The sequence below is a fragment of the Monocercomonoides exilis genome, assembly GCF_001643675.1.
Source record: "Monocercomonoides exilis strain PA203 chromosome Unknown scaffold3-2548433, whole genome shotgun sequence".
NCBI lineage: Eukaryota > Preaxostyla > Oxymonadida > Polymastigidae > Monocercomonoides > Monocercomonoides exilis.
Genome location: NW_027150548.1, coordinates 107,918 through 134,842, shown reverse-complemented (window position 1 = coordinate 134,842; position 26,925 = coordinate 107,918). Strand labels below are relative to the sequence as shown.

At 40.2% G+C, this 26,925-nt stretch overlaps 4 protein-coding genes across 4 annotated transcripts; 3 read left to right on the top strand and 1 right to left on the bottom strand.

The window, feature by feature from the left end:
- Positions 1-1,016: 1,016 nt before the first annotated feature.
- On the top strand, positions 1,017-8,993 carry MONOS_9677 (uncharacterized protein; the record flags this gene model as incomplete). Its single annotated transcript, XM_067880198.1, has 1 exon — positions 1,017-8,993. The coding sequence occupies one exon, from the start codon at positions 1,017-1,019 to the stop codon at positions 8,991-8,993; it is 7,977 nt and encodes a 2,658-aa protein (XP_067735009.1).
- A 4,931-nt stretch (positions 8,994-13,924) lies between these two features.
- On the top strand, positions 13,925-15,061 carry MONOS_18536 (uncharacterized protein). The gene is made up of 2 exons (XM_067871564.1): positions 13,925-14,203; positions 14,267-15,061. The coding sequence occupies exons 1-2, from the start codon at positions 13,979-13,981 to the stop codon at positions 14,585-14,587; spliced, it is 546 nt and encodes a 181-aa protein (XP_067735008.1). The 5' UTR covers positions 13,925-13,978; the 3' UTR covers positions 14,588-15,061.
- Positions 15,062-15,910: 849 nt separating this feature from the next.
- Positions 15,911-22,782, top strand: MONOS_9678 (putative Tubulin-tyrosine ligase family; the record flags this gene model as incomplete). Its single annotated transcript, XM_067880199.1, has 1 exon — positions 15,911-22,782. One exon carries the CDS (start codon positions 15,911-15,913, stop codon positions 22,679-22,681), a length of 6,771 nt encoding a protein of 2,256 aa, XP_067735007.1. The 3' UTR covers positions 22,682-22,782.
- Positions 22,783-23,441: 659 nt separating this feature from the next.
- MONOS_9679 (Ca2+:Cation Antiporter (CaCA) Family Protein) lies at positions 23,442-24,272 on the bottom strand (the record flags this gene model as incomplete). Its single annotated transcript, XM_067880200.1, has 1 exon — positions 23,442-24,272. The coding sequence occupies one exon, from the start codon at positions 24,270-24,272 to the stop codon at positions 23,442-23,444; it is 831 nt and encodes a 276-aa protein (XP_067735006.1).
- Positions 24,273-26,925: the final 2,653 nt, after the last annotated feature.

The following is a 26,925-nucleotide window of genomic DNA, read 5'->3' as shown; positions in this document are numbered from 1 at the left end:
CAAACCGGACATTCATTTTCGTGCAGACTGAATATTGTTAAATGCAATAATTGAAATTTTGGAGAAACCCAAATCCTATTTCTCTTTGAATTTCTTAATAATTATTTCTGAGCACAAATGAAGCTATTTTGAAAGCCTTGCGTATTAATTGAGTTTGTATTGATGAGATGTGTTTTGAGGAATATTATCAAGTTTTCTCTTTGAGTTGTTGTTGAGAAAATGATCTTGTCCGGAATTAAGTGCGATGTCCTGTATTTCATGCTATATCTGTATTTTTGCATTCTCGTACAAAATAAAACATAGAAATATGAGAAAGTCGAGAAAAATATTTGGAAGCGCTGCGTGGAACAAAATTTTGAAAATCAAATAATTTTGTTCCATATATTTGAAAATGTTGCAAAATGTTTCTTTTTGGGTTCCTGCTTTTTTCGTTGAATACAGGAATAAATAACAAAAAAAAATCAAACATTGAAATTTAATGAATGTGTGATGTGAATAATGACCTGTTGATAAAAACAAAAAATTAATGAACGGTTTTTTTATTCAAAACAAAACTTTCATCAGACTTTTTTCAAACATCATTAAAATTCTTGAATTTATCTGTTTCGAAATCTTACAATTGCAAGTTGCACTTTAACAAAAATTAAAAAACCTTAAAAATGAAAATTGATAATTATTTATATTATTTTCGTAAAAAACATATCCACACTTTCAATTAGTGGACAATTATTTTTGAGAAAGAAAACTACAAAAAAGAAAAAATATGAACATAAAATGTTGTCAACATATTAGTGAATTGATGATAGAATGCTGGAAAACATTAAGCCTTATCAAATAAAAATAGTTCAAATTTTGAGGTACACTTGAATATAACTCTATGCAAAAATGCAAATTTCATCTGGAAAAATGTTTTATAAGAATTATTGTTTTAGAAACAAAAAAATATATTGGGCGCAATAACTTTTCATTTCCACATTTTTCCTGCATCTGCAATTGTGGTGAGGCACTTCCCCAACATGAGAGCTGCATACAATATTTTCACATTGCTGTTACTTGTTGTTAACTGTTGTAATGGTAAAGACATTGCAGAAAGACAAATTCAACAAAAATGGAACGAGGAGATGCAGAAATGCAAGATCAACATTGAAAACGGAAAAAGAGAATACAACAATTATTTTGGCAATTATGCAGCAACAAATGAAAATACAGTTGGCAATTACATTTACAGCATTCAAACAAGTCTAAAAATCATCAACTCCTCCTTGTGTGTGACCCATCTCAACATCATCCCTCTCAGTACTTGTCCACTCCTCACTTCTCAGCAACATTCAGCTGCCACCATCTGTTCCTCCACTTGCCAAGTCAACCCAGCAACAAAATCTCCACTTTTCCTCTCTGGCCATGCCTCCGTCGACCTCACAAACTTCTCCCTCACCACCCACCAACCAGCCATCTTCTCCTTCCCCCTCTTCTCCACCCCAAACAATCTCCTCACAGATGCACACTCCTCAATCCCTGCATCATTCTCCATCTCCCACTCCTCGTTCTCCTCATTCGTCTCCCTCGTCCAGCCTTTCCTTTTTTCTCCTTCTTCCCTCTCTTCCCCATCCCCTTCTCCATCTCCTTCCCTTTCCTCTTCTCCTTCATCTTTCTCATCCTTATCCTCATCATCTTCTTTTTCTTCTCCTTCCCCTTCGATTTCCTCTTTCTCTTCCCCTTCACCTTTCCATATCCATCACCAATCCTATCACCACCTCAAAATCCACCTCAATCTCCATCTCTCAAACACCCTCTTCTCCAACATCTCATCTCCCCAATCCCATCCATCTCTTCCATCCCTTCCCTCACACTCACTCAATTCATTCATCTCAACCACTTCTTCCTCTTCTTCCACTTCCACCAACACCAACACCAATTTAATCCACTCCTTCTCCCTTCGCTCATCCCTCTCCATCCACTCAACCATCTTCCTCCACACCAACAACCCCATCGATGGTGCCATCCTCCCAAACCTCAACAGCCCATCCACTTCTCTCTCTGCCTTCAATGCCTCTTTTCTCCACCAAACACGCTCTTCACCAAATGATCTTGCAAAATATATTGGATCCGAAACTCAAAGAGAGAAATTAAGAAGATTATCCTTTGCTGAATTGAATAGCTATATCTTCAAATGGTGTGAATGGAATGAATCAAACAGCGGAGACGATTGGGGTGGAGCACTTAAAGTCAACTGCACAAATGCAAATCTCACAATCACTTCTTGTTCGTTTTTCAATTGTTCTACCAGTAATCACGCAGGAGCGTTGTTTTGCGGATATTTGTTAAAAATTGACATCACAAAATCCAATTTTACAAACTGTTCGGCATTTCATGGAGGAGCAACTTGCATAGCTTATCCACAATCAAATTCTGTTTGGACATTCTCTGACAATAGAGTAAAAAATTGCAAAATAACAAGCTGCGTTGGAACTGGTTGGTATTTTTATATCGGCAATTTTTCATCAAACGGTCAATTCTTGTTCAACAAATGCAAGTGCATTGCTAATTCTGGTGGACATGCGGATGGTTCTTTGACATTTTATAATCCTCCTAAAGAAAAGCCAATCCAATTTTTGGTTGATGATTGTCTATTTGTTAATAACGAGTTGACAAGTTCATCAACTACCTATGGTGGCGCTGGGCTATGTTGCACAGCAACTTATTCCTGGATGAATGGAGTAAAATTCATCACTTTTTGTTTCTTCGATGGAAATATAGCTAAAAATGGCAGAGGAAATGATGTGTTTTTCAATGGCAGCAGCATCACCCAATCCCCATTCGAGAATTGTGGTTCAACAACCCAAACAAAAAGAGTGTGGAATAATGGAACAGCTGATAATGCTGTGTATAATGGCTGGCTTCCAATCATCAACCAGAACAAAATCGTTGCAAATGGTGGAAGTGATGTTGATGCCTGTGGCAAAACCCAGCAAAGCCCGTGTGCCACCATCGAATATTCCCTTAGATGCATTGCTCCCTTCAGCGATGCCTCCCTTTCTCTTCTCATCTCCACTTTCGCTCCCACAAAGACTCTCACATTTCGTGCCCCAAATACAAAAATCACAGGAAACGGAACAGATGCCACCACCATTGCCTCCAGTGGCATTCCCCAACCATCAAACTCACATTCACAGTCATCACAATCAACATCATCAACATCAACATCTTCTTCACCAGATCCATCTGCCTCGTCTGCCCTCTTCCAACAGACCCAGGGCTCCCTCACAGTCTCTGCCCTCGCCATCGCTCACAACTCCTCAAATCAAATCACCCCCATCCTCTTCCACCTCTCCAATGACTCCCCTTCCCTCAACCTCAACACAACCACCATCACCGGAACAACCTCCATAACAATAAAAACTCCCCTCTTCTTCCTCACTGCTGGCTCCCTCGCCCTCAACCACACCGCAATCACCAGCCTCACCCTCAACAGCCAAAGCATCTTCCACCTCACCTCCCTCACCGCTCCCCTCACCCTCAACTCCTCCAGCATCACCGATATCACCTCCACAGCCACTCCAGCCAGCTGTGTCCTCTCCTCTGCCACCTCCCCTGCCCTCTCCCTCTCCCTCACCAACTGCACCATCACCAACATCAACTCAGAACAGTTGAGCCAACAGACCGCCACCAATGGCGGGTGCATCTCATTCGCCTCATCCGTCTCTGACAATACGTTTTCGGTGAGCAGCACCACGTTTACTGGGTGCTGCGTGAATGAAGATGCCAGCGATGGAGGAAAAGGAGGAGGGATTTATCTGGATTGCAGTTCAAATGAAGGAGGATTTCAACTCTCATCGATATCGTTTTCTGGGTGCAGGGCAACAGTTGGGAAGAACATGTTTGTGAAGAGTGGGAATCTTGTGGCCAGTGTGAAAACAGAGCGTTTTGCATTTGATTACTCAGATTACGAGGATGATGGGAATGCATTTGTTGGGGAAGATGAGAAATATGGGGAATTGGATCTTCGAGTGTTTCTTGTTTCTTTAAAGTGGGTGGAAGTGTCTGTATCGACAGATGGACATGATACATTGGGATGTGGAGATGAGATATTCCCATGTGAATCGACGAAAAGTGGAATTGACCACATTGACAGAAGTGGAACAGAAGGAGAAAGGAAAGTGAAAGTGAAAGATGAAGGGACAATTGAAGATATTTATTTATTTACAAATGCACTTGTGATTGATGGATGTGTGAATGAGGGAGATGAAACCAAACACAGACCTATTCATTTTAAAGGGACAATCAAAGGGAATTCTGAATTAACTTCATCTGTTATTTCATCAACAGTTTCACTCGACTTGTTATCTTTGAAGTTACAGATTCCAAGTCAATTTGAGCCAAATATGAATACGCTGATCTCTTCGAGTAATAATCTTCAACTTGAAAACTGTTTATTTGAGATCCAATCATCAACAGCCATTCAATACTCGTTGATATCCACAACCAGTGGAAGTTGCACATTGAAAGGATGCAGTTTGGCAGATTGTTCATTTATCAAGTCTTCATTTGTGATAGCTTCTTCTGTTTTATTTGAAAACAGCAACTTTTCAAACATTATGAACACTGGAAGCGGTGAAGAAGGAGGTATTTCAAAAGTGATATTAAAAAATGAAGAAGATTTGATCATTAAATCAACAAATGCATCATTTTGCTCACTTTCATCAGGCAAAGGAAAAGGAGGATTCCTATATTTTGATTGTCAAAGTTGTTCAAAGGAAAAGCCATTTCTATTTGATACTGGTGTAATTTTTGAGAACAACAATGCAGCCATTGGAAAAAACATGTATATTTTGGCAAAAGATTTTAATACTTCCATTACAAATGAGTCATTTAAATTTGATTACTTATCAATGATAAATGATAATTGTTTGTTTGTTGGAAGTGACAACTTTCATTCAAACAAAGATTTATTCATGTTTCTGGTTCCATACAGCTCAACTGAGATATTTATCTCATCAAGTGGATTTGATGTTGCAAGATGTGGAAGTGAGGAAGAACCGTGCTTCACAATGTGGAAAGGGATGATGAACATGAAAAGAGAGATTGGAATGAAGGCAATTCAGATTGAAGGATCAACTTTCATTAGAGATTCATATGATGTGTCCAATTATCAGATCAAAAAGAGTGTAAAGATGGGAGAAGAGAATGTGAAAGCGATATTGAATTTTGAAAAGTCAATTGGAAGTCAACTGGACCATTACATGGAAAACGATGGTCAGCTCGAATTGACAAATATCCAACTGCAACTAACATCTGGATTTGACAACTCAGCCAAAACAATCATTTCAAACAAAGGTGGAGATTTGGTGATAACTGGATGTTCATTCCATTCAGAAGCAGGAGTGAACAATGGATTTGAATGTGTGTTTGTGGATGCGATTGGAGGAACTGTGGAAGTGAATGATTTGTCGATGGATTCATGCAATGTTGGAAACAGTATTTTTGTCATTCATGATGTTGGAGTTGATTGTCATTTGATGAATGTTCGAGTGGAATCGTTGAATGAAAGCGGCGGATGTCTTCTGATCAAAGGATCTGAATCAACAACAAAGATAAATAAAGTGGGTGAGGAAATGAGTCTCAATATTGACAATTCATCATTTTCAGGAGTGAAGAGAAGTGACAATGGAGCGAGCATTTTGGAATCAATGAGCGAGAAAAAGATTTGTTTGGTTGTGAATTCGAGCAACATCACAGAAGACAAAGCAGAAGATAGTGAAAAAGGAGGGGCAATATTCTTCGCATTGGGATTGTCTGGATCAATGAAGATGATTGACTCAACAATTAGTCAATGCAGCTGCACCATTGGGAAAGGAGGAGGAGTGTATTTGACAACAAAAGAAAAAGGAGATTTGAATTTTTCGTTTGCGAAAATGAAGTTCAATGCCAATACGGCAAGAGTGGGGAATGATATTTTCATTGAATGTTTCAACATCACATTTCAGATCAATGAAACCCAATTTCAATTTGATCTTCGAGAGAATCGTTATTCACGAATTAATGCAATATATGGAATTGATAAATGCCAGTATACAGTTGACACAGATCTGATTGGATTTATAACGATCCATCAGAGCGACACGATTATTGTGAGCAGTGCGAGTGGGTTGGATTATAGACAATGTGGAACAAACGATCTTCCATGTTATTCAATTGATTATGGACTGATGCATCTGACTTCAGATATCATGAGTCTGATATTCGTTGTTGAAGAGAGTGTGATTTGTGAAGAGATAAATCTGGAGGAGATGAGTTTGAGTTCGAAGAAGAGAGAAAATTGTGAAGTTGAAGTGAAATCAGAGATTACAAGTGAAAAGAATTCTTTGATTTCAACTGCGGGAACAGTTTCATTGTTGAGAGTGAACTTTGTATTTGATTCGAATTTCATTTCTTCACATGATTCACTGATATCACCAGAAGGAGGAATTCTTGAGATAATGAATTGTTCATTCACAACAAAACAATTGACGGAAGGAGAAAATGTTGTATTTGCAAACGTTCCATTTCACATTTTCAACATGGCAAAGGGAGAATTACAACTTATGGAATGTTCAATGTCAAATCTAATTCTTCAAGAATCTGCATTGTATCTTTCTTCTCAACTTCCATCAGTAATCGATTCATTAACGATTTGTAATTCAACAATAAAAACTTCTCTGATAAATATAAACGAATGTGGACAATTAACAATTAAAGATTTCAAAACAGAAAATATCACTGTTGAAGGAAATGAGGAATCACTGATATCTTGCTTGTCATTGAGAAAGACAATTCATTTGGCAAATTGCACAATAGGCGGAGTAAGTTCAAAGACCACAAAAGGAAAATTGATGAAAGTGGAGAATTGTTTGGATGTGAAAATGGATAGTTGCATTTTTGATGGAAGTTTAAAGGAAAGAAATGAAAAGAATTTGAATGCAAAAGAAGAAGAGATGTGCAAATGGGATGGATCTCTTGTGGATGTTGTGAAGAGTTCTGTGGTGATGAAAGACACAACAATCACAAATTCATCAGAAGGTGGAATAACAATGAGTGGAGGAAGCGTAATCATAGAAATGGGGTTATTTGAAAACAATAATCCATCCATTGAAGGATACACATCACTGAGAAGAAACATCATTTGTTCAAATTCAGGATCATTGAATGTGATGAGTTTGAAAGGAGGAGATGGATGGAAGGATAACACTTCACTTTGGATGTTGAATGAAGGGTGCAGTTTTGAAGGGATTGCTTCAGAGAGAGATTCATCATTCTTCATTCCTGTTCTGGAGAGTGTGGAAGCAAAAGAAGAGGCAGATAGAATGAAGCTTACATTCAAAGGATTGCTTCTTGTTCCATGCAACTTGTCATTCTCAGTTGTGAAGAGGAAAGGAGAAGAGAAAGAGATTGAAAAACACGATTTTGATTCAAATGGGTTTTTATCAGAAAGAGAAGTTGAGGGAAGTGTGACAAAAGATCTGATCAGCAATTGTGGAGATGAAATTGAGGTGAGTGTTTCAGTTTTGTTTGGAAATGCAGAATCTCCTTCATCAACAAATTCATTCATTCTGAAGAATGCAAGTGATCCCAAATTAAAAGGAGATGAGAGAATATCTGAGGGAGGAAATCAAGCAAGTTTGCTATGGATTGTGATTGCAATTATTTTAATTGTGCTATTGATTGTTCTGATCATTGCAGTTGCTTTTATTGTTCGCTGGAAAAAGCAAAAGAGAAGATCAGAAGAATTGGAAGAGATTGTGAATGACACAGTGAAAAAGGATCCGAAGCTGATTGAGATGGTTACGATGGAGATGTCACCTGAGGAGCAGTGGAGAAGAGCAGAAAGAGAGGCAGAAAAGAAGAATGAAGAGAGAATAAAGAAGAGGGTATATGCGAAAAGTTTGGGGCACTCGGAGTCGTCAGAGCACCTTCTGTCTGAGAGTGACTCCACTGAATACATCTTGGGGAGAGATTCAGACAAGATCCCTGATTGGGCATTGGAGAAGGTGGAAGAGGAAAAAGAAGAAGAGACAAGAAAGAGAACTCCATCACCATCCATTTCATCCACTTCAACAACAGACACTTCAGACACTGAATCCACATTTGTTCGAGGAGAGGATCTGTGTCCAACCACCTCATCGATGTCGAATCTGGTGGATGCAATGGCCTGTTCGTCTCCACATGAGAAGCTGATTGTGGATCTGAGGGATTCGCTGTTCATGTTATTACATGAAAGCAACAAGATAAAGGAGATGCCGATTGGCTCCTTGAAGGAAAGGGAGCAAACAGCTGCTCAGATCCTGTTCTGGGTGGCGAACGGGGCACTCCATTCGTTTGATGAAATGGAAAATCCACTTCAGTCACTTGCCAATCTGAGTCCGCACATTGTTCTATTCTCAGAACACATGGTGATCTGCATTGTGATGCATTCTGATTTATTGCAAGATGATGATTCCGATTCATCCTCAATCTCATCGTCAACTATTGTCACATCTGCCAGTGATGATGATGATGATGACTCTCTGCCCTCATCTGCGTTTGAAGAGGATGAGGATGCCTTCAGAAAGGAGTGCCTGAGGTGGAAGGCGCCAGAGCTGCAGGTGACCAGGAAGATGGGAGCGACGAAGGAGTCAGTGTCATTCTCGATTGGGATGATGCTGTGGGAGTGTGTGACACTGGAGATCCCGTTTGGAGAATATCCAGCAGAGGTGGCAGGGGAGAAGATTGGGATGTTTGAGATGCCGAACATGGCAGGTGCAGAGGGGTCTTCGCTTTGGAGTGTTGTGAAAGGGTGTGTGGAGCAGGAGGCTTCGAGGAGGATAACGCTTGTGGAAGTGAAGCGGGAGCTGATTTCGCACTTCCCGAAGGATGCATTGGTGATGACGATGTCAGATGCAGTGGAGGTGGTGGAAACACGAAGAGAAGAGGGGGATGAGAAGGAAGGCAAGAAAGGGAAGGAAGGGGAATGCAATTGAGAAAAAAATGAGATGAAAGGGGAAATGATTTAAACGAAGAGAAAAAGGTGCGAGAATGGTGAAGCTTCTGAAAAGTTTTTTTTGCAGATTGTGCAAATAACAGAGGATGGATAGTGAAGAAAATGTGGGGAATGAAAATACACTGAAATGAAGAAAGAATGAATTTGAGAAATATGAAAATGAAAGATATCTTTTTATTGATTGCTTTTGCTTTCGCAATGTATTTTGTTTTTTGTTTATTTGAAGTTTATTCAGATTTTAGTGATTTTTGAGTGTTTATATATTTATTTTTTGTGTGTTTGATTTGTTGAGAATTTCACATCTTATTTTGTTTGAAAAGTGCTTCAATGAAGGTTGGAGTGCGTGTGATAAATAGTCTTTTTTTGAACAGGCATATATCTTGCGTAGATGTTTGAGTTTCAAAATCTTTATTTTTTGTTGATTCCTTCCAGCACATTGCTTCTTTTTTTTTTTTTTTTTTTTTTTGTAATATTTATATTTGTTTGTATACAACAACGTTTTTCAAATGAATTCATGGGCATACAGCTGTGAGCATGCTTTCAATTGAAGCATTGGCAGCATATGGCTTGGAAAGGATAAAAGAATGCTCAGCAACTTTATTTTGGTTGAGACTGATTTTTAATTCGCATTTATTATTGAGGAGGTTAATTTCTTGTTTTTGTTTTCGTTTTCGTTTCACACATGGACGAGTTTGTGTTGCACTGTTTGTCAAAGCACAATTTGATGATGGTGTGATATTGGCTGCTGTCCTGAGATTTTTTGTCATTGCGTTGTTTTGGGTGACTGTTTTTCTTTGAACATTTTCTTGTAATTTCTGATGTTTTTGTTTGAAGTCAATTCTGATCACCTTGAATATGTGCTCATCGATTTGTGAGTTTGGAGGGGAAGGAGATTGAGAAAGGTGTTTGTTTCCTCTTTTCTTTCCCTTTCAAGGCTCACAGATTTATGATGGAGATTGAAAAGGAAATAGTTGGTTGAGGTTCTGAAATACAAATGCCTCTTATCTGAAAAGTTAGATGTTATTATTAGTTGATTTTTGTTGTTCTTAAAAAGATCATTTCAAAATGTTTTATCAATGAAAAGTGTTATATGTTATTCGAAACAAATTTATTGAGAAGAGATGGATTGACATTTATTTGAATAGAAGTTCAATTATTAGAAATCTCATTTATTTCCCACAAGTAATAATATTCAAACATTTCGTTTTTCAAAATGAGATAAAATTTGAATTGAAAATCAGAAATGTGTTCAAGTTATAGATGATTGAAGAATTGTTCACTTCGAACAGCAAATGAATTGCCAATTATTGATTCAAAAAAAGTCCAAAAGACTTGACTTCATTTTTTGAGAAGTTTAATAAAATAAAGTGAAGAAATGAAACGGATGATTGACAAACTTAGACTTTTGTGATTTCATTCATTTTCAAGAATAATTTCAAAATGAAATATCATTGATAAGAATTCATTATAAAACGTTTAGGGAAAATTCTTTTCAAACTTGCCACGTTATAAACCGACTGAAAACTTCAATATCATTGGTGCGAAAACCGGGACCTTTCGCGAAACCCTGAACCATTCGCAATTCAGAAATAAATTACGAATGTTGGCAATGCTTATTTCTTCTTCAAACAAACATAAGACAATTTTTAATATAAAATACTCGAAGGATAAATAAAATTTCAAACACACAATTTTCTTGTATTGATATAATTTCTCACATGAAAAATATTATGAAATATCCTGATATTTGAGAAATTTCAATGATATTTTTGACGAAACAAATATACACAGTTATAAATCAAAAAAAAAAATGGTTCTTTTAAATGAGCTTTCTTGTTTTCACTTAGCGTTTTTTTAAACGGGTATTTATTGTTTTGATCAATTCCATAACGCACGATGGAAAAAACTCAAATTAGCTTTTCCAAATTGGAAAAAGTTGTTGCAAAATCTTGTTACAAAAAAAATAAAATCTAGATCGCAAAAACTTTTTGAAGCAAAGAAAGAAATTCCAATTACATGCAGAGAAGCTGCGAAATCGCAATTGATTTCTAAATCATCTTGGTACCGTGCAAAAAAAAGCAGAAAAGGAAGGGCGAATAGTTGGAAGGATTGGTTGGGAACTTGCGATATCAGATTCAGAATTTGAAATAATAAAGAATGAAGTTTTATCACAATTATCTGAACATGAAATTGTGAGAGTTTCAGATGTTCAATCAATGGTATTTCTATTTTTTTGTTTGATGTTTTATTGACTCTTTAATTTTCAGTATGTTGAGTTGAAGCAAAAAAGTGGGGAGAGTGCAAACAAAGAGGTGACCTTTGATGAGAAATGTGCTTTCAAATTGCTGAAAAGAAGCGAAATCCTTCACACTGCTGTTGCGAAACAGTTGGAAGCTGCAAAGATTATTGCACAATCACAAGAATCCATCAGAACGAGGTTTGCTGATTTTGCCGACTTGGTAAAAAAGTTTGATATCATTGGATCAGTTATTTTCAATATTGACGAAACTTCTGTTTGATGTGGACAAAAATGTCAAAACTTGTTGTTTGCCTGAAGGATCAGCTTCCTCCTTCACCTCCAGCTTAACAAAAGGTCTCGAATGCAACAATGTGTTTCTGTGTGTGTGCTGATGGCTCATGTTTGAAACATTATTTGCTCTGGACATACAGGTTGATCACTTCCGAGTTTTCGAATTTTTTCTTCATTTTCCATCAAACATCTCAACGCCAGCTCCAGATAAATCACAAACGATTAATTCATGACTATTATTATCAATGATTTGTTATTTCAAACAAAAGAGAAGGTGAAGCTAACTTGCTAACGGAGAGAATTGTTTCTGATGGATAATCATGTTTCGTATTTCTGCTCTGAAGTTATCACAGCTACAAGAAATTCCCATATAATTATTAAGTATTTCCCTCAGAATATTACTCATTTCCACAACCTTTTAACAGTTGCATTTCTTCCATGGTTTAATTTGTGCAAATCAACTTGCTTCATAGACCACATCCATTTTCATTAAGAACATACAGGTTTTCCTCGTCTCGAGTTCCATGAGATATTACAGCAGCAACAGTTAAGACTTCCACAATTAGAACTGCTTTTTTGAAAACAGGCGTTTGGCCTATTACAGCAACTGAAATTTTATCGCGAGTTTGAGGATCTTCAAAACAAATCTCTGAAGAGAAAAAAGTGATTAGGTCTCCTACGGATCTTCAGCCAGAGTTGTTCGAAAAATTTTCACCGACAAAGAAAATGGATAAAAAAACGAATTTTGATGAAAAATCTGCAATAACACAACAAAGTTGCCTTTAAGACACAGAGGATTATCGAAGAGAGCTGAATGTATTATGCAACCGTGTTGCACAAAAAAAGAAGCAATTGGAAGATGCAAGAGATGCAAGGAATGATGAGGATGCAAGCATGAAAATCATGAAAAAAGTGAAAGTTTCAATTGTGAATGAAGAAAATTCGATTTCTGACACGAAGAAATCAGAAAAAAGAAGAATGCTGGATATTCCACAAGATGACATAGATGCATTTGAAGAGATGGATTAAAGAATCAATCACCAAAACAAAGGGGAAAGCAAAACGTTTGACAGCTTCAAGAGTGAGACACGTTGGCATGATGACAAGATGCATATCTCCAATAATCACTCAAAAAGAAAGGGAGGCTCGCGAAAACTACTTCTTGAAAAAAATGAAAGAAGAAAAAGAAGAATTATGAAATGAAAAGAGGTTTATCATTTGTTCAATAAGCTGTTGACTGTATCTTTATTGTTGTTCAGAAGTGTTTTACACGAGCAAAGAAACATTTTATTCGGATTTCATATATCGTTGAATGGTTTTTTAATCATTTTTTCAGTTTTGAAACCGTTTGAAAACAAACATGCAAGGGCTTCAAAAACTTTTTTCCAACAAAGGAGAATTTCAAAAAAAAAAAAAAATTCCATTAAATGAAAAGTATAATCAATGTTCAGTTTCATAAAAAAAGTTCCTGGTTTTGCGAAAGGTCCCTGTTTTGGCACCAATTGTTAAGTTTTTGTTTTTTTGTTATCAATAATCTGATTTTATTTATGAATGATAAGAAAGGGAGAAGTCTATTTATATATTTTTTAAAAGAAAAGAAGTGATAGATAAAAACGAAAAGAATGGAGAAAAAATATATTTTTTGTTGCTGAAAACATTCGAAAAAAAACACTGGTATTTAATAAAATGTTCTAAAATGAAAACCAGTTATCAAAAAACTTTTTTTTCTACGAATCAAAATTGAATTTGATTGTTAAAAACATTACAGAAAGATTTAAAAGAAATGTGTGTTATCCTTTCGATTTTGGAGGTACAAAAATCCCATTATAAAAATTGTTCTAAACATTATGTGGGTCGAAAATTTTCGCTTTATGAATTTTGTTCCACACAATGCTTTCAAAGATTTTCCTTAACTTTTTTATGTTTTAATATTTTTTTTTTTGCTTGAGAATGTCAAAATTGCAATAATAAGTAGCAGAAATCGCTTGGAACAAATCATCGATTTTTTCATGAAAAGAAAAATACTTTCCCATATGCGCTCCGGACAATTCGGACATTGATGCATTTTTGATAACTTTTACAGATAAATTTCTTGGTTTGCAATTATGTTTTGCATTATTGTTTTTTCTTGGATTTGAAGATTTTGTTTGTTTTATTTGAAGAATTGTTGTATCAACTTGAATTTGATTCAACTTCCAAACAAAAATCATAAATATGAAAAAATGCATGAAATATCTGATGAAATGGATGCGAAAGAATCGAGCACAATTTTCACAAAATTCACTTTGATTAAAATAAAAAAACTAATTGAAGAAAAGAAGTCAGCGATAGATGACTCTGTTGCACTTCTGAAACATATTGGATGTTGCAAAAAGCTGGCAAACGATTGGAGCATCGGCTTTGACGATTCTTTGTTGTGATCATTTTTGGAGAAGATGATTATTGATGAAAATGAGAAAAAAGAAGAAAAGAATGAAAAATTTCTGATTGATCTTTGTGAATGTTATTTGTTGCTTCACACATTTTTCCTTCCAAATGAGTTGCTACCGATTTGCATATCTTGTCTTTTGAAAGCTGCTTCAAGCAAAGAGAAAAACGAAGAAACTCAAAAAGAAGTGGAAATGGCTCTGCTTTCTTTAAGAAAAATAAATTCGTGGGATGTATGCTTTTCATTTTTTGAACAATTTCCATATTTGCAAATGATTTCATGAATTGCTAAACAGAAAGCGAACGAAGAATTGTATTTGAATGAGATAAAAAGGATTATTCAACATCATCAAGAACATCGTAACCTTTCCCATCTTGCCTATCAATCTGCTTGGGAGTTTTTTATCTATAAATTAAACGAATACAAATGTTTGGAAGTAGTTATTGTGGATGATCTGCATTTTAAGAGGGAAGAATCAAAAGAGTTAGAAAAGCTTAGCAAAAACGTGGATTGGAAGAAAAAAGGAAAAGAAAGGGGCAGAATTAAAAGAAGTGTTCACAATAAAGAAATGCTTTCATATAATCAATTATTATTTTCATTATTGCAAGCGCAGTGAAAAAGGACACATTGGATTGATGAAATGCATTGTTGAGATATGCAAATTGGCAAGAGATAATCAAATAAAGACATTCACCGAAGGCATACACCTTTTTGTTGAAATTACGAAAGAAACGTCTTCATGTTTGAACGATTTGATGAATAGCGGAGTAATTGACGTAACACTGGAAGAAATGCAGAGAAACACTCAAGTTAGAGAACTTAGAGAACTTAGTGTTTCTCTCATTCTGAACATTTATGATGCATTTCAAGAAAAATTAGCGAAGGAAAGCAAAGAAACAAATGTTGAGTTTATGAAAAGATACTTTTTCGAAAAGTTGGAAGAAAATGGCTTTGAAGACATAATAATAAGCTTTTATCAATTTTTGCATATGGTTTTCATCGCCAAAGTTCAAACTTCCTTTCTCTTTTTATGTGTTCTGCTTATAACATTCATTGCTGCATTTTAATAGAGATTGCGAAGATTGAAAAATTCAAAGAATTGTGATTTTTTTGTTGTTTTTGGATAGCAACGAATTCGAATCGGAATATTTGCGGTATCCAAATTAAGGAACCTAACACGGACAATAGTTCGGAATATATATTTATTAATTGTCATTCAAATCATTAAAGTCAGTTCCATAAAAAAAAAATGGTGATGCGAATAATATTGCATAAAATATTGAAGGGTTTAAAAATATTTGCATATTTTGATGATTGATTCATCTTCACAAAAATAAGAGCGAAGATAATTCCTTTATTCACTTGAAACCATATCCATAATTAAAAATTTCTTTCTTTTATTTTCGAATTTTCTGCTCGAATCACGAGCAAATATGCAAAAAGGAAAAGTGAAACGCAATGACAAAAAACAAATGTATAAATGCAAAGCACAACTTTATTGCCCACTTTTTAGAGAAAGTGCTCCACTTATTTTATTTGGAACGAATAATATTATTAAAACAATTGTGACTTCGAAGGCAGAATTTCGTCCAAAGCTTAAAGTTAGTGATGATACATTTATGATACATTAATATTTATTGAATTATGATATATTAATTGAATAATAGCTTTCATCTCCTTCTTCAATTTTGGTGAGAAAAACATTCGAGAACGCTGGATTTGGGATAACCAGAGATTCTTTGGAACAAAAATGGATTTCTCTCTGGGGAATGCCAAGGAAATTGGCAGATTACAGAGAATTACATTGCTTCCAAAGAGTCTCACACTTCCCATCAACTTACGATCTTGGTCGCAAGGCATGAATATTATTTGCAAATCAATCTTTTTGTTTTATTTACCCGCATGATTTTAGGACCGTCTTGCATGGAATCTTCAAAGAATGGTTCGAGAATATGGAGTTGAAAATTATGGATTCTTCCCTCTAACTTTTGTTTTTCCAAGAGATTCATATTTATTCCATCAGCATGTTCAATTATTTTCATTGAAAAGGGTTATTCCTTCGATGGAAATATACACTCGTTCATATTCGCAGTTTTCAGGCTCTGTTCAACCAAACAGAGATGTGACAAGCGCATCTTCCTCCAATAAATCAACATTTAAAACTCACAATCAGCCAGCACAGCAACCAACAAAAACGAATTCTTCTTTAAGCTTTTCTCCAAGCACGGCACTTATGCAAGCTCTTGCCAAAGCGTTGAACTTCTGTGAAAAAAAGCCAACGAATAATGCATCTGTTACGATAACTTTATCAAAAAAAGATTTGCTTCATTCGTTTCCTTCTGCAAATGTTTTCCCTATCCGGAAAATGTTTCCCCTAACGTTCATCTCAAAGCCGCTTGCAGCAGCACGAGGAAATGGAGTGAAACTTGTCACTGATGCTGTGTCTTTGGTGAACGGTGGAGCCAAAAAGAAACGAACTCTACCTCCTAAATCATCTTCACGCCCGTCTTCCATTCCTTTTTCTTCCTCTTCCTCTTCTTCTTCTTCTTCTTCAAGCTCTTCTGTAGACAACTCTGCTGCTTTTTTCAACAAACGTGCGATCATTCAGCAATACATCCCCAATCCTCTTCTCATCAACAACCACAAAATTGACCTTCGATTGTACGTTGCTGTCACATCTCTTGTTCCACTCCGGCTGTATTTCTATCGCGAGGGCATTGTCCGCTTTGCATCTGACCCGTGGGTCGGTGTGGGCTATGGGCAAAGCAGAGGAGCGCCGAAGAAAAAAAGCAAAAAGAGCCAAAAGACAACAAGAGAAGCAAGCAGAAAGCGGAGCGGCACACTTTTGTCTGATGGAATGGATGACTGCACAGACGACGAAGACGACTGCGAATGCAAAGGAAGCAGCGTCGATCAACCAGAAACAGCGTCAAGTGCAGCTCAACCGCCAAGCACAACTCCTTCGGCAGCAGCATCCAAGGCCACTCGATACAGCCATCTGACCAACTTCTCCATAAACAAGAGGCGAAGAGAAGAGTGGCTGAAGGCTGGGCACGAGTGGATGGTGCCAGCAAAGCCTGTTTACTATTCGCTGGAGAAGCAGTGTGTATTGAGCAGAGCAGAGCTGAAGGAGGAGATTCGTGCAGACAGACGGAGGAAAGCGAAAGTGGCACAGCTTCTGAACAAAAGCGCAGCTGCACAGCAACACCAACAACAACAGAAAGCTGGATGGGATTTAACAATAACCCAGTCTTCACCGAGCATGCATGTCTCTTCTTCTTCTTCTTCTCTTCCACTTCTCCTCCAGAAGGCTGATCTTCCTTCGACCATCCTGGAGATTGGCGACACCGACAGCGATGGCACCAAATGGACGCTCACTCAGCTGCTGGTGTACATCCGCTTTGTTCTGCATGCTGACCCGCTGTGTGTCCTCCGCCGCATCTTCGACGTGCTCGTCAAGACGATCCTGTCTGCCGTGGGCAACCTGGCGACATCAGCCTCCACGCTCTTCTCGTATACACGGCAGGGGTGGGAGCTGTATGGGGTGGATGTGCTGTTGGACAGCAACCTGCGCCCGTGGGTGATTGAGGTGAACACGTCGCCGTCGCTGCAGGCGTCGTCGCGGCTGGACAACAGAGTGAAGAAGGCGATGCTGACTGACCTGTTCAACATGATTGGCTTCTCCCTGGCTGACGGGAAGGGGAGGACGCTTGCACTGAAGCTGAAGAGAAGAGGAGGGGGAAGAGGGAGAGAAGGAGGGGGAGGGGGGACTGAATATGGAAATGGAAGAGAGGCAGGATCAATGAGTGGGATGTTGGCTTCACGAGATGATGGAAAGGGGAGGAAAAAGTCAAATAGAGAAAGAAATGATGGTATGTCAGATGAGATTGGAGGGGAAACGGATGAAGATGATGAGGAGGACGATGATGATGAACTTGAACAAACAAGCGAAGAAGAAGCAAATGCTGCTTCTGCAGACACAACAGAAAAGATGAAGAAACAAAAAGATTCCAACAGAAAACTTTCTGTTGAAAGAAAAATATTATCAAAAAAGACGAATGAAAGAAAGGCGAAAGGGAGAAGATACGAAGAAACCAATGATGAAATAGGGGAAGAAGATGAAGAGGAGGAAAGATGCAAAGAGGAAGAGAACGAAGATGATGGAAATGTGAGTGAAGACATTGATTTTGACGAAGAACCAGCACAGCAAAGCACACCTTCCAATCGTAATGCATTTCTGCAACCTTCTCTTTCATATTCTTCCTCCTCTTCTTCTCCTTCTTCTCCTTCTCCTTCATTCATCCAGCAGTCACTCCTCCCAAAACAAGAATCAAATGTTGTTGGCTCTTTTGTTGCTGTGACACCAACTTTTGTTCCTTCCACTTCTTTTTTCATTCGCCGTTCTGCTTCCTCGTCGCCGCTTCGCGTAACATCCCGCTCTTCTTCTCTTTCTCCTTTCTCTTCTCTTCCTATTTCTCCTTCTTCTTCCTCATCTTCTTCTTCATCTTCTTCATCATCCTCCTTCAAATCTTCTTTTCTGTCTCATCGATCATCGCGCAGTTTGGGGTCATCTGATCTTCCGCTTCGTCAAAGAGAGCTCAGAGGAAGTGAAAGAACAAGTGAACATCGATTGCCTGTTTCATCATCACCATCATCATCATCTTCTTCTTCTTCCACTTATTCTTCTTCCAATGCTCGTTCTTCTCCTTCTCTGTCTTCAGTCACTAAGTCATCTCGTGTCTCTCAAACACACAGCCGTTCTCTTTCTCTTCCGCGGCGCCCAAACACAACCGCAGTTTTGTCGCTCCGCAGAAAGACACCAGAAACAAATGGACAGCAAAAACAGTCTTCTTCTTCTTCTTCTTCTTCTTCTTCTTCTTCTTCTTCTTCTTCTTCTTCTTCTTCTTCTTCTTCTTCTTCTTCTTCTTCTTCTTCTTCTTCTTCGCCTTCCTTTTCGATGTCTCCCGAACACAAAACATACTCACAAGGCGCAAATGACACACTTCCCTTTCATCCAAAGCAGAAGCAGCTGTTTTCGCAGTCTTCTGTGTTTGTCTCTTGTTCTCGCCAGACAACAGCCCAATCTTCGTCTTGCTCCATCTTTCGCTCTTCTTCTGCAACTGCCAACATTTCTCATTCATCATCATCCTCTTCCTCATCTTCATCTTCATCTTCATCTTCATCTTCATCTTCTCCTTCCTCCTCCAATGAATTCAGCTCTTTTGCCTCAAATCCTTCAGAAGTGCTGCCATTTCTGTCTTCTCAAGTGCCAACAGCAGCCACAGGCACATCTTTTGTGTCTTCTCTCTCAGAAGAAGAGCGGATGATGCTGATGGAGTCGGAAGAGGAGTTTGCCAGGCGCGGCGGATGGGTGCGCATCTTCCCGACGCCCTTCAACATTCCTCTTTATTCGACCAGGCAGAGCGAAGAGACGCAGATGAAGTGCTTTGCAAGTGCTGCTGATGTCAATGCGGAGGCGATGGGGTGCGATGGATGCAACAGTTATACTCAATCTGTTGCTTCTTCTTCTTCTTCCTTCTCCTCCTCTTCATCCTCATCATTATCACCAGAGCTATCAAGCAAACAGACACGTACAATGACAGCAAGCCAGCAAACAAGGCAGCCATCTCCTCAGCGATGCTCCACTTCTTTTGTTCGTTCTTCTTCTGCTGGCGCTTCTTTGACAACAGCATCATCTTCTTCTTCTTCCTCTTCTTCCTCTTCTTCCTCATCAACTTCTCAAATGCAATCAACAACTGGCTTTTTTTCTCATCCGTCTCATTCTGATTTGGTGTTCTGGAAATGGCTGCAGCTGCGCTTTCTGTTGACGTGCGGATCAGCAAAAGCGACAAAAAGAAGAGAAGTCAGAGAAAAAAGAGTGCAAAAACTGTTCAAAGAAGGAATGAAGATGAAATACGAAGACAGAGAAAAAATGAAAAGAGAAGAAAATTCAACGGAAAAAGAAGTGGATAACAAAAAGAGCTTGTTAGAATCAAAACAACAGAATGCAGCATCTTCACTTCGTTTGGCAAATTCATCATCTTCTTCTCTCTCGTCCTTATTCGGAGCATCCACAAATGGCAGTCTATATGTGTGCCCTGTGTGCTGCACTGTCCATTCAGAAGATCCTCTTTTTGCGCTTTCTCCTTCGTCTCTCTTTCTGCCGATTGGAACGAATTCGCGCGAAGACGAATGGAAAGAAGCAGAAAAAGCGCATGCTCAGCGGAAGGAGAGGAGGAGGAATGAAATGCTGCTGGCAGAAGAGAAAATGAGAGCAGATGAAATTTTGAATGAAAAAAATTGCAGAGATAAGCAGAATATGTCTGGAAGCACTGCAATTACTGCAAGTTCTTCAAAGCCAATGAAGAGAACAGCACATTCGTCAGTGAGAAGAAGATTGAGAAGAGAGAAGTTCAACAGACGCACTCAGAAGCTTCAGAGGGAAGTCGAAGCAAAACTGCTGCAAAGTTTGCAGTACAAAAATGGCAGGTGGGAAGCGTGCGATGAGAGTGAGACAGAAGAATCAAGCAACGATGGAATTTCATTGAATGCCAACAAAACATCTTCTTCTTCTTCTTCTTCTTCTTCTTCTTGGCAGCAAACAGCAAGAATACAAAAGCCCACAACAGCAATTGTATCTCCTTCTTCTGCTGCATCTTCTTCTTCTCCCATCAGCCGAAAGAGCGAAAGGCATTTTCCTCTTCTTTCAGGTGTGGTCAAACCGTCCAGCGAGGAATTTCAGCGCCAAATGGCATGCGATCCAGCAGCAGTTCTGTTCTTCCCGTCGCCTGCCACAACACCAAAATCGTCTCCGCTTGCGCTGTCATCGCGTGTGTCGTATTCTGCTCTGCTGGAAATGTGCAGAAGGAGCGAAGAAAAAGCAATGTCTGAAGAAAGAATGGCAAAAGATGGGATGGAAGAGACAGACAGATCGCAAATGCAATCAACTTCTCCATGCAGAGTGAAGGACGATGCTTTTGAGAGAGAAGGGGACGACTCTTCCTCATCGCTTGCAACAGAAGAAGAGCTCTCTGTTGACTCAGAGACAGACCCAGATGAATGCGATCTTTCGTACTCGTCTTATGCACAAGCAACAAACAAAACGCAATCCGCACTCAATTCATTCCCCTCTCTTTCGCTTCTTTCTGACAGATGGACAACACCTTCTGACATAAACAGACTGTGCAAGAACATCCTGCAACAATACAACACATCCTCCTCCTCCTCCTCATCATCATCATCATCTTCTTCTTCTTCTTCTTCTTCTTCTTCTTCATTGCGTCCAGTGTCCAATCGTCGTGTGCCTTTCATTCATTCTCCAGCGATTTCTTCTGGAAGTCCCGCTCTCCGCCCTTCTTCCGCATCTCCTTCCAATTTATCAACAGGCAAAAGACCTGGCATAGCAGCTGAATCTTCCTTCAATTCATTTTCTTCTTCTTCTTCTTCTTCTTCAAATTCATTAACATCACCTCGTTTCGCATTGATTTTGAATCAAGCCTTTTCATTTCTGCGCAACTGTTCTTCAGACGTTGCCACACTTTTCCTTCCAAATTATCGTGCTCCGTTTGCTATTCCTCTATTGCCATCACTTGAAATGCGCAGATCAATCCAGACTGCTACAGAACTCCTCAAGGCGCAGGAAGCAGAAGAAGGAGAAGATGCTCTTCTTCCTTCGTTAAGCTCACGAGCACATCACAAAAGACTCACACAGCAAGAAGTGATAGCGACAAGAGAAGAAGACAGAGAAAAGAAAGGAATGCGACGAAATGAGGGGTTGTCGTTTGTTGAGATGGAGCAAAGAAACGAGAGAAAGAAAGCAGAAGAATGGGCACTGAAGCAAATGTCGAAAAGAAACCCACATTCAAATGGATTTGAAGCACTGTGTAGCGTCACTGGATCAAACAGAATGTCGCCAGGGAAAAGAACACTTCAGAAGAAATCTGAAGATGAAGGCTTTGATGAAAAAGAAGAGGAAAAAGAATCGGAAGAGGAAGGAGAGGAGGAAGGGGAAATGGAAGGGGAAAGTGAAGGTGAGGAAGAAGAAGAGGAAGAGGAAATGCAGAGTAAAACAATTACACAAAAGACAGATACGGGCGGATGTGAAAATGCTTGCCTTTCACGTATTCATGAGCCAACATCATCAATTCATCACATGCAGCCTGCAAGCAATTCAAATTCTCAAAGCTGTTTTTATTCAAAAACTCCTATGTATTCATCAAGTTTAATTGGGGACGGGAGACAAAAACAAGCAGAAATACCAATTTACGCTCAAAGTCAATTTGTTTATCAATCAAATTCTTCTGAAAAGGTTCAACAAGGCATCACGAGCAGATTAAATACACCAATTACTTATTCAAGAGCAGACCAAGCTTTGATTCCTCCTCAATCTCAAACGATTCCCCCATCACCTCATCAGTCTTACCCAACGCCAACCTCTTATATTCCATATAAGAACTATATTCCAACTCATAGAATGAGTATTTCAATGCATGTACCTGATTCTGTTGCTTCATATTCAAGAATGCTAACATCCTTACAGCCAAATCACACGTCGTATGTAAATGACACACATCAAACACAAGAAAAGTATACGAACACAACTTCAATAAAGAATGGGTTTTGCCACTCAAAAGACATTCAACAAAACACCAAAAGAATAGAATCATCAAACAAATATTTTGAAAGTAAGCGTTCATTCAGCTTGCCTTAAAGTTTCAGATTCAATTTATCGTTTTCTGTTTTTTATTTTTAATTTTTCAAAAAAATTTTTTTCATAATGAATAAAAATATCAAATCAAAATAATAAAAAAATTCAAAAGGAAATGTCGCGATCCGGGATTGAACCGGAGACCTATTGCGTGTTAGGCAATTGTGATAACCAACTACACCATCGCGACTTGTTGAGAAAGGAATTCAAGATATTGCAACTAATAATTAAATATAATCTATATAAGATTTTTTTGTGAAGAATTTATTTTATTCGTTTTTATTAATTTATTGTTATTTTTTTTTCAAAATTTAGTTTAACATAAAATATAATGAAATTATTATTTTGATAACTTATTTTTTGAAATCATGCTATTAAAAGGAATCAACACTTCCATCTTCAAATTGACTTTCAAAAGAAAAGTCTTCTCTGTTGAAAAACTTTGCAAATACAATCAATAAACTTATGAAATCAAAATCAAAAACATTAGATTTCAAAATAAACAAATCTTGATTTTGAACTAAAAACTCTCTCTTTTCCAAGCAATATTTGTGAATCACTCGAAAGCAAAAGAAAATAAATACTATTTTTGAACAATAAACCTATTCAAAAAAAAACCAAAACAAAGAATGAATGAAAACAACCAAAAAAACGCTCATGCATTCAAACACAAAGTGATGATGATGTGAGTTGAGAGCAACATTGTTCATCACAAAACCAAAAGAAAGAGAGGAAGAAAGAGAGAGAGTGTGTGTGTGTGTGCTCATTTGATAACGCCCACCTCCACCAGCACCACAAACACTGCAAACACCACATAGCACCCGATCAGCACCAGCCCCAGCCACCGCTCAAACTGCCGCCTCCGCACCGCCCCGCACACAACAGAGCACGCCACGCTCCCGAAGATCGACGCCACAAGCACAATCTTGTCCCCGCTGAAGCTCACCGGAATCGCCCCGCCCCCTTTCTTGCCCCGCCCCTGCCGCACAAAGATCGCCACCGACGAGATCCCAATCCCCAGCAGCGTGTTCAGCAGCGGGCCCGAGTAGCACGCCGACACCGCCATCGTCGGCCGCCCTGCCCGCGCAATCCCGATGTTCGCCACCACATCCCCCAGCGCATCCCCCCAGCTCAGGATCGTCGCGCTCATCACCCCGTTCGAGATCGACAGCAGGTGCCCCAGCATCTGGATCGTCGCCACCAGCTCGTTCGCGATCGCATTCATCCAGATCACCGCCATGCTCACCTCCCACACCGCAAACACCGCATCCACATGCCCCACCTTCTCCCGCACTGCTGCCGAGTTCACCGCCACCGCCACCGGCGCCACCACCACCACCCCCACAATCAGCCCCACATGCCACGCCACAAAGCCCCCTGCCACCTCGCTCCCCCAGCTGTGCGTCAGCAGCAGGATGCACAGCGGCGAGCACACAGACACCACCACCAGCCGCACCACGTTGTTCCGCCCCACCTTCGGGTGCGTCGCCACACGCAGCACTGTGAACGGAAACTCTGCAATCGCAACTCCCTTCGACATCCAGCTCCGCCCCTCCCACTCCATCCACCCCTCCACACACTTCACACAGTACATCCCCAACTTCCTCCAAAAACCCCCCGACCCATCAATAGACTCCCAGCTAAAATCTTCTTCCTCCTTCTCCTCTTCCTTCTCTTCCTTCTCGCCTCCGCTCCCATCTTCCCCGTTGATCGCCATCGCACCTGCCTTCTCCTCCAGCCCGTATCCACTCAGCCGCTCCTCCCCACCCAGCAGCCTCGTGCTCGCCTCGGCCCCTGCCCCAAACCCTTCCGCCTCTTTTCCTTCCCCACTGTTGATTGATCCCTGCCGTTGCTTCCCCTCCTCTCCTCCGTTCCCCACTATCCTTCCCCTCCTCCTCCTCACCCGCTTCTCCACCTGCTCCAGCACCACAGAGAACCCCACATACACCCCATACATCACAAAGAACACCACCGTCATCCCCACAGACATCTTCTTCGCTGCCAGCGCCACCACCACCAGCAGCACACTCACCACATACGCCGGCGCATCCTTGTACAGCACCTTCGCCTCCATCCGGAACGGCCGCATCAGCGTGATCACCGCCACCAGCAGCGTCACTGTGAACAGCCCGCTCCCCAGCGCCTCCCCCATGCTGATCGTCAGGCTCCCGTTCGACGCCCCCGCCAGCTGCGAGAACAGGTCCGGCGCCCCGTTCCCAAACGACAGCAGCGTCATCCCCGCCACCGCCTCGCTCAGCCCGATCGCATCGCTGATGTGGATCAGCGACGGCACAAAATACGTGTCTGCTGTGCTCCCCAGCAGCACAAACAGATACCCCATCACACACAGCAGCACCACATAGAACCACCCGGGCCCTCGCCCAAACCCGCAGTAGTACAGCTCGATGTACGGCACAAACGCATCGCCCCCAAACTCGCTGCAGTTCTCCTTCACAAACCCGCACTTGTCCAGCCCCGCCTCCTTCGGGATGATGCATGTGTCTTCGTCGTCCTCCTCGTCGTCCTCGCTGATCTCCGGGCGCTGCTGCCCCCCAAACGTCCCGTTCACCCCGCGCGTGGCGTTCGCCTCGTCCGCCTGCCGCTGCCTCCTCGCAGCCTCCCGCGCCTCCCGCTGCGCCATCGCCTCGTATTTGCCCTGCACGTTCCGAACTGGAACCAGCCAGTGCGCTGCCCCGAGCATGCACACAACCCCAACAAACAGGAGCACCCGGAAAAGCACCGGCCAAAACCTGCACGACGGAGTGCACATCCCAGCGCTTTGCTGGGCTTTCGACTTTGCGTTTGAAGCATTTCTCTTCCAAGCTTTCATCGCCATATCTGCTGTGCGCAACGCAATACCTCGCAAAGCGTATCCTGTGGCTGCGCATCGCAGCAAAACAAACACAAAACATCCCCAGAGGAGACAATCGAAAAAACAATGAAAATCTTGCAAAGACGAGCGCAAAGACTAAAATAATGCTCAAAAACACAAAAATTCGAGAAACACCTGCAGGCAAATGCAGGCATTCCTCCTCACCTGCACCGCCTACCAACACCCCTCACGCCAGAAACAACATACCAAACAGCCAGATATCGCCAACTTTGTTATGGGCAGCTCTCACAAATTTTAAAAAAAACTCTGTTTTTTCATCATTCTCTGCTCTGGCTCAGGATTCACGTTCTCGCACGGAGCTGCACAGCTTTAAGAGAGACTTTTGAAAAGAGAGGTGAGAAGGGGGTTCGAGCTGTTGGATGAAGAAGATACACCAAAACATGAAAATCACGCAGAAGAGGAGGCGATGCCGCTGGAAATTCGCAATTAAGATTTAAGAGATATGAAATTAGATGGATGATTTGAAAGTGAGTGGAGGGAAACATCACTGCAAAGGACCAGGCAGAAGATGCTTGATTTTATTTTTATGATTTTGCAAATGCAAGCTTCGCATGGTTCCTTCAACGGGAATGTGAGGCAGTGTGCCTGCAATTGCTGTGAGGAAAGGGGAGATAGAACATCGAGCTGGAGACGCTCCGTTGACTGGCTGGTTTTTGGGAAGCCGATGGAGCAGCAAAGTTCAAGCTGGGTGCTCAGAAAGTGAAGATTCGTGATTCACACTTCACTGAAAGCGATGGGTCGTCTCTTTGGAAAAACATTTTTTGTGGGGAGTGGGGTGAGTTTTGGCAGAAGCGCTGCTGGGCTGTGTGTGGAAGAGCAGTTATTTTTGGAGGCGAAAACTCTGAGGCACTTGTGGGGAGCGTGGCAATCAATGTTGAGCGAGTGAAGTTGAATTCGCTGTGCGCGAAGGAAGATTTGATTTGAAAAGAAAAAAGTGTGTTGAAGATATTGATTCTGGGGTTGTGGAGATGTGCGAGAGGTGATGGCAGTTTGGATGCGCGCATGATGATGATAAAAGAGAAAAAGGAGAAAGTATTGATGGAAAAGGAGCAGATTCAAGATGACTTTGGGGGATATGATTGCAGAAGAGAGAAAAGGAATGCAATGTGAAACAGAAGTGGGGGATGCACTTCTTTGTGCGTCTGGATGCTTGGGAGGAGCATGAGATGAACTTTTTTGGGAAAATGAATCTGCGCAGAGAAAATGCCTGATGATGGAAAACATCAGACAAATGAGCATCTGTGATGTGAAAAATAGAACATTGTGCATTTGCAGTATTCTTTTTCCCTTTTGATGAAATTTGACTTTTTGTGTTTTTATGACAAGATGTCTATTTCTTTATTTTATTCTTATG

Coding starts and splice junctions, on each gene's coding strand:
- MONOS_18536 (XM_067871564.1), top strand. CDS start 13,979: ATGATTATTGATGAAAATGAGAAAAAAGAAGAAAAGAATGAAAAATTT. Junction 14,204..14,266: donor GAAAAATAAATTCGTGGGAT/GTATGCTTTTCA, acceptor ATTGCTAAACAG/AAAGCGAACGAAGAATTGTA.